The 8,394-nt window shown below is 40.6% G+C and overlaps 1 protein-coding gene across 1 annotated transcript in view; it reads left to right on the plus strand.

Annotated features, from left to right (window-relative positions):
* Positions 1-7,817, plus strand: part of LOC106600589 (voltage-gated potassium channel subunit beta-1) — a 98,363-nt gene extending 90,546 nt beyond the window's left edge. The window contains exons 10-14 of the mRNA XM_014192067.3: positions 126-246; positions 431-525; positions 631-751; positions 863-951; positions 1,441-7,817. Coding sequence (XP_014047542.1) covers positions 126-246; positions 431-525; positions 631-751; positions 863-951; positions 1,441-1,536 — 522 coding nt within the window. The 3' untranslated portion in view covers positions 1,537-7,817. The remainder of the gene's footprint in view (positions 1-125; positions 247-430; positions 526-630; positions 752-862; positions 952-1,440) is intronic.
* Positions 7,818-8,394: the final 577 nt, after the last annotated feature.

The raw sequence follows: 8,394 nt of genomic DNA on the forward strand, positions 1-8,394 counted from the left end.
GATGATATGGAAGTTTGGTCTGACAAGAAATGCAAAGCTTTAAAAGATGAATACAGTCAGTAAAGTTCAGATCCCACTTTCTCTCCCCTTCCTCCTCCTCTCTTTCTCATCCCTCATTCTTTTAGGAGGCGTACTCTGTGGCTAGGCAGTTTAACCTGATCCCACCAGTGTGTGAGCAGGCCGAGTATCATTTCTTCCAGAGGGACAAGGTGGAGACACAGCTGCCTGAGCTCTACCACAAGATAGGCAAGTGGCATCTATATTGGACTGTGCATGCTGTGGTCTGCATGCTGTGGTCTTTGACATACCAGTCAATGTTCCATGCCGCAAAAGGTAAACTGTAGATACCAGTTCTTTTGTCCTTCATTACCATGGTCGTCTGATTATTACCTTGCCTGTCATGTGGCCTGACAACCACGTGCCATTGCAGGTGTGGGTGTGGTATCCTGGTCGCCTCTAGCCTGTGGAATCATCACTGGGAAGTATGAGAATGGTATCCCAGAATGCTCCAGGGCCTCCATGAAGGTACTGCTCGTATCTTCTTGTCCCAACAACATCTGAGGGGTTTTATGAATGTCTGCTTGGTCCTCAGGGGTTTTCTAAGATCCTTCTCCATTCTCTCTCCTCCAGCCGTATGCCTGGTTGAAGGAGAAGATAGTGAGTGAGGACGGGAGGAAACAACAGGCCAAGCTGAAGGAGCTGACTACCATCTCTGAGAAGCTGGGTTGCACTCTGCCACAACTAGCCATCGGTAAGATATCGGTACAGACCGATAACCATGCTAAATGTAGAGGATTGCCCTTGTTTGAGTCTTGGAGGGACTACCTCCACAAGGGATGAACCTCTCTCTCTCTTTCTCTAGCCTGGTGCCTGAGGAATGAAGGAGTGAGCTCAGTGTTGCTGGGAACATCCAACCCCATCCAGCTTGCAGAGAACCTGAGGGCCATGGAGGCAAGGAGCATCTCTCATATACTAAACTGTCTACATTTAGGGGAGCAGGACTCCTTTGAAGAATACATTTCAAGCTTTAATATATAATAATAATAATAACAACACATGACATTTAGAACACATGTTTATCCAAAGCGACATACAGTCATTTGTGGATACAATTTTTACACATGGGTAATCCCAGGAATAAAATCAACTATCCTGGCATTGCAAACACCATGCTCTACCAACTGAGCTAGACCAGCTGTCTTACTGACGACCAGGCCGGAACTTGGACCATGGATGTAGTAAATACAATTTTTAATAAATTATGTAATTTTTCTGGCATCCCTTTCTCAGCACTCAAAAACTGTTCCCTCTCTCTAGTCTACACTGTTTGTTGAATGTTTTGGATACAGAATATCTACTGTGGTGTATTTACTAACTACTGCTATCAACTTTACAACTAACTGAATCAAATGTTTTGTTTCTCCTCTTCATATATTGTAGGTCATTCCAAAGATGACCGCAGGCATTGTCACAGAGATTGACCACATCTTGGGAAACCGACCGCACAGTAAGAAGGACTTTCATCAAGCACATTAGGATAGAACTGTGATTGATAGGCCTAATCTGGACAAGTTCTCATCAGTGGCACCTCCAGTGTGTGCCCAACCCTGCTCTTGTGTATGTGTGTGTGTGTTCTGCACAGCTCCTCCTCCTGCCTTGTCCGTACGAAGATCAACCTGTACTCAATGTCGTTAACTGAGAGCTCTACTTGACAAAGCATGCATGCCACAGCTCTGCTACAGTGCAGACAGTTTAAACTTGCCTAAACAATCATCGTTATCAAGATGTGCTCATAAAAAAAAATACACCATTTCTTGAATGGGGTCCATCTGTTTGTAAAAGTAGTCTTTCTCTTGATTTGAGAGCAACTTCCTCTGTCTCTGTAACGTCAGAGGATAGTGTATAGTGCATTTCAAACAATGATTCATCCTCAGAGCCACCAATGAGCTTTAAAAGCATGTCTGCAATACATTTTTAGACAGGCATGGATCAGGGGAGGTTAAACATAATTCCAAGCCACTAAATATCCCTTTGAGTATGGACACGTATGTTAATTCATCTCTGGATGGTGTATCATATCACCCAGACACTGCAAAGATCTGGCCACCCTTCCTAAATGTGATGTGGCCGAGAATGGAAACTGCCCAGGGATATCACTATGAGGCTAAAGACGTACATGGATCAACAACATCACATTCACTCCATATTACTGGCATGTATGACAAAGAAAAAGAAAGAAGCCTGTGCTAAACAATCCATTCTAAATTATCCATCCAGTTTGCAACAAGGCCATTAAGTAATACTGCAATACATCATGGCAAAGAAATTCACTTTTTGGCCTAAATAAGATAACGTTTGGGGCAAATCCAACGCGACACATCAGAGAGTGAAAACCTCTGTATTTCCAAGTATTGTAGTGGCAGTATCATGTTATGGGTATGCATGTCACCGGCAATATCTGGGGAGTATGTCCAGATCAAAATAAATATAAAGGGAGCAAAGCAAATCTAAAATTTTACAGGAAAACATGCCTCATTCCTCTGAAGACCTAACACTATGACACAACGTCGACTGAAGGTGGCGCCTCTCCCCGTTCGGGCGGCCTACTAGCTGCCACCGATCCTCTGTTCATTTTCCTTTTGTTAGGTCTAGTTTAGGTTTGTACCTGTGTTGTGTTAGTTCATTAGTGGGGGGGTTACTAAGTATTTCTGTTTAGGTTTGTTTTTTGTGCGTGATTGTTTTCGTCAGGTTGGTTAGGCTGGGGTTAGGTGTTTTTCCTCTGCCTGTGTATTTGTAAGGCTGATGAGTTTGGGCTGCGCCCCTACTCTGTTTCGGGCTCATACTGTTGTTTTTGTATTGCTGCCCGCCTTGCCTGTTTTTGGCTATTTGAGGATTACGCCCATTAAACGTGTGTTCACGGACATTTGTCTCCTGCGCCTGACTTCACTCCTCCTGTTTCCTTGAGTACCCCTTTGACACACTTGGATATAATTGTATTTTTCAGAGGGAAATGTATATGAATTTTAAGGCCAAAAACACTCCAGAATGGCTTTCGAATAGATGTTTAGTGTTCCTTAGTGGTCCAGTCTCAGCCTTGACTTGGCCTAAATCTGCTTTAAATCAGAGACAAGATTTGAGTATTGCTATACATGTCATCGACGTGTGTGTAGGTGGCAAGGAAGTCAGGCGCAGGAGAAACCAACTTGGTATAACTGGAGTTATTTAATAAAGAATAAACAAACACGAACTCCAAAACCAACGTACATAAAAACGAACATGGGTAAAAAAAAATACCCCTAGCCCACCAATACAAAATACACGAAACCGATAACAAACAAAACAATCTCAGACAAGGACATGAGGGAAAACAGAGGGTTAAATACACAACATGTAATGAATGGGATTGAAATCAGGTGTGTAGTAAAACCAGACAAAACCAATGGAAAATGAAAAATGGATCAGTGATGGCTAGAAGACCGGTGACGTCGACCGCCGAGCACCACCCGAACTAGGAGGGGCATCGACTTCGGCAGAAGTCGTGACAATACATCAATAATTCCCAACCAAATTGACTGAGCTTGAGCAATTTTGACAAACACAATGTATATATGTTGCCCTAAAACTTGCACAAAGTTGGTGGAATCTTATTCAAAATGAGTCATAGCAGTAACTGCTGCCAATAGTGCATCCACCAAGAGCTATGCAATCAAGATATCTTTGTTTCTTATTTTTGAATCCATTTATCCATTTTCTTTGCGTAGGTTTTCACTAGGCTAGGTTACCAACATATTCCAGTAATGATTGACATATTTTCATAAAAATAAATATTTTGAATAATTTATTAATACTATTTCATCCTTCGACAAGATATAGTCCTGACACAAATCTAGGGTTGCTACCCATGCCGGCTGGTCGTTCGTTCTATCGGTTCGGGTTGCCAGAGATGCGACCCAGTCATTAAGTCTTTTTGTTCTGTATCTATGGACATGACCCAGTCGTTCATTCTAAATGTTCCATTGCCATACCGGCTGTCAACGTTCTTATCCCTTGCTTGCTAGGTAGCCAACTACGGCTAACTTACAGTCACATCAAAAAGTGCAGACAGAATAACAGCAAAGTAGCTGCATTTGCATTTGTTTAAGCTGTTTTCTAGTGACATTTAATTGGAAACATCCGTAACAAGGAGCAAATGATGCACGATTTTGCCTGGTATAGAAATTGTGCTCACTCGTCAGGAAAATGTTGTTCAGAGGAGCTAGCCAACAACACGGCTAACACAATCACTTCAAACTGAAGCTGAAAAGACTGCAAACTAACTGCACTTCGTTTCGTTTGACCTTTTTTCAATTTACATTTCTTTGTATATATACATAAAAATTATGCCAGCTGATTCATGATTTCGACTGGCTGACATGCTGACCACACCGCCCGCGTAGCGTGTGCACATACAGCTTTGCAAAATAAATGTGCACATACATGTTATTCAATCATTGCACGCACACTGCTCGCGCGCATCAACGAGTGTCTGCGTAGCCAGGTGCTAAAATAGATCTTGGCTCTATTTGTGATGCTTGACGTGCTGTAAGTCCCGCCTTTCTCGTCTCCTCATTGGTTTTTAGGAGCATATACACATGTGAGTGACTGAAAGATGAGTGAGGTCCACACTCCAGTCCAGTTGGTGCTGGTAATGCACCAGGTGGTGGTCAACTGCCAAAGTCCAAAGAAGAAGACTGAAGGAAGAGAGATTACTAGAAACTAACTCGGTTTACCCTTTGATCTTAATTGTTGGAGTAGAGGACCTTGTGCATTTCAAGTATAACAATAACCCAATGTTTATATCCCAGGACAAATTAGCTAGCAACAGCAAGCTAACTAGCTAAATTACCATAAATGTTTAATGCTTTTTGACCTGTCCCCAAATGAATATATTTGGTTCAGAGTTAATTTTGATATGGACAAAATCAACATGCGTGCGATGGCACACACAGATGCACGTGCGCGAGCAGTGCGGTCAGCATGTAAGAAACACTGTCTGTCTCTTCCCAACTCCCGACACATTCATTACTATGAGACAGCTAACGATCGAATTTGAATATTGAAACAATGTTGCAAATGTTGGAGAGACAAACTGCAAGGTTTATACAAATCTCCGCTGTTGAAAACTAAATGTTAGTCTAAAAGAAATGTGAGAAAATGTCTAGATGCTTTTTATAGTGGAGATCAAGTTTATAAAGTGCCTGGCTGGGCTGATGAGACAGCGGATTGCGTAGTCAGATGGAACAGAGTAAATAGGCATTTTAACATCATTGATTTAGCTGGTGGTAACTTGTGGAATGGACACTGGCTAGAATGCGGTTTTAACAAATCAGCATTCAGGATTAGACCCAGCCATTGTATAAATGTCAACATTCTATGGCAGCCATGTTAGCACCTCATTATTGCATGGGGAATATGTCAATTAACTGAATGTTTTGAATTAGAACAATATTCAAAAAAGTGTCCTAACTCTCTATATACAGTGGCAAGAAAGACCCTTTGGAATGACCTGTATTTCTGCATAAATTGGTCATAAAATTTGATTTGATCTTCATCTAGGTCACAACAATAGACAAACACCGTCTGCTTAAATTAATAACACACAAACAATTATACATTTTCATATCTTTGTTGAACAAACCGTGTAAACATTCACAGTGCAGGGTGGGAAAAGTATGTGAATCCTTGGACTTTCCACTTCCTGCTTGGATTTTTCTCAGGTTTTTGCCTGCCATATGAGTTCTGTTATACTCACAGACACCATTCAAACAGTTTTAGAAACTTCAGAGTGCTTTTTATCGAAATCTACTAATAATATGCATATTCTAGTTTCTGGGCCAGAGTAGTAACCTGTTTAAATTGGGTACGTTTTTCATCCGGCCGTGAAAATACTGCCCCCTACACCCCAAAAGGTTTAACTGGTTGACCCTCCTTTGGCAGCAATAACCTCAACCAAACGTTTTCTGTAGTTACGGATCAGACCTGCACAACAGTCAGGAGGAATTTTGGACTATTCCTCTTTAAAAAACTGTTTCAGTGTCTGGTGTGAACTGCTCTCGAGGTCATGCCACAGCATCTCAATGGGGTTGAGGTCAGGACTCTGACTGGGCCACTCCAGAAGGCGTATTGTCTTCTGTTGAAGCCATTCTGTTGTTTATTTACTTCTGTGTTTTGGGTCATTGTCCTGTCACATCACCCAACTTCTGTCGAGCTTCAATTGCGGACAGATAGCCTAACATTCTCCTGCAAAATGTCTTGATAAACTTGGGAATTCATTTTTCTGTCGATGATAGCAAGCTGTCCAGGCCCTGAGGCAGCAAAGCAGTCCCAAACCATGATGCTCCCTCCACCATACTTTACAGTGGGAAGGAGGTTTTGATGTTGGTGTGCTGTGCCTTTTTTTCTCCACACATAGTGTTGTGTGTTCCTTCCAAACTCAACTGTAGTTTAATCTGTTCACAGAATATTTTGCCAGAGGCACTGTGGAACAGCCAGGTGCACTTTTGCAAACTTCAGACGTGCAGCAATGTTTTTTTGGACAGCAGTTTCTTCTTCCGTGGTATCCTCCCATGAACACCATTCTTGTTTAGTATTTTACGTATCGTAAACTCGTCAGCAGAGATGTTAGCATGTTCCACAGATTTCTGTAAGTCTTTAGCTGACACTCTAGGATTCTTCTTAACCTCATTGAGCATTCTGCACTGTGCTCTTGCAGTCATCTTTGCAGGACGGCCACTCCTAGGGAGTAGCAACAGTGCTTAACTTTCTCCATTTATAGACAATTTGTCTTACCGTGGACTGATGAAAATCAAGGCTTTAAGAGTTACTTTTGTAACCCTTTCCAGCTTAATCTTAGGTATTTTAAAATCTCTTTTGTTCGATGCATGGTTCACATCAGGCAATGCTTCTTGTGAATAGCAAACCCATTTTGTGAGTGTTTTTATAGGGCAGGGCAGCTCTAACCAACATCTCCAATCTCATCTCATTGATTATACTCCATCTTAGCTGTCTCCTGACACCAATTAACTTTTGGAGAAGTCATTAGCCTAGGGGTTCACATACTTTTTCCAACCTACACTGTGAATCTTTAAATTATGTATTCAATATAGACAAGAAAATTACAATAATTTGTGTGTTATTAGTTTAAGCACACTATGTTTGTCTATTGTTGTGACAAATTTGATGACCAATTTATACAGAAATCCAGGTAATTCCAAAGGGTTCACATACTTTGTCTTGCCACTGTACACGGCTCTGGGTACACCCAGCTGTCCTGCATTCTGTAGAAGCCAAAGTGAACCCTCTCTCTATATCCATCCTGCTGACCTCTGTAGACTACAGTAGGACATTTTGAGAAAACTATTGGACAGAGGACTGTGTTCCTGTCTTCAAAGTGATTAACAGTGGCATGTACTAATTATCTCTACTGTCCATGATGGTCAGTCATGGCTGAGCCCTTGCTACCCGACGACCTGAGTGCTTACCTAGCCCTGCATTGTTGTTGTGATATTGAACTCTTTGGTACATGATGAGATCTTGAGTTTTTTTTTGCATCATGATACTAAAATACCAACAGAGGTGTTGAATATTTCAAATTCAAAACATTTGTAATGACTGTTAACTCATTTAATTTTTTTCAATGATGGACAGCAGAACACACTATTGGAATACTATTTTCGTAGTATCTTCCCATTTCTCTCGATCCTCTCTTCTGCTGACAGATATTGAACTCATGTACATAGTTCTATCATTGTGTAAACAGCATTACCCACAAAGCATGTACAGAAACATTAAAACATATATATTAATATATATATCTATATATATATATATATCTATATATATATATATATATACAGTATATATATATATATATATATATATATATATATATATATATATATATATATTTATTTTTTTACCCCATTTTTGTCCACAATTTCGATCTTGTCACATCGCTGCAACTCCCCAACCTGCTTGGGAGGCGAAGGTCGAGTCCTCCGAAGACATGACCCGCCAAACCACGAGAAGCATTTTCATTTTATCCAAGTTATTAGCTGTGCCCTTTATCATTGCAGCAGGGCTAAAACTGAGTACAATGTTTGTTCAAATGTAAAATTCTATAATGAGATTATGTAAGTGGTTGAGTTTTCAGTCAAGACTGTATTTGTTATTGTTGTTGTTAATTTGTACATATATTAATAAATATCCAGTGTGAACAATGGTTTTCTCTGTTCAGAAAACACCTCATTTCAAGCAGCACTGTAAATATGTAGTAAAACAAAATAAGTAAAATACAAGTTTCCAGGACTAAGGAACATGATTCATATTTGTGAAATTAATGGTCAGAGTAGAATT

This window comes from Salmo salar, chromosome 03, assembly GCF_965601325.2.
Source record: "Salmo salar chromosome 03, fSalSal1, whole genome shotgun sequence".
Lineage (NCBI taxonomy): Eukaryota > Metazoa > Chordata > Actinopteri > Salmoniformes > Salmonidae > Salmo > Salmo salar.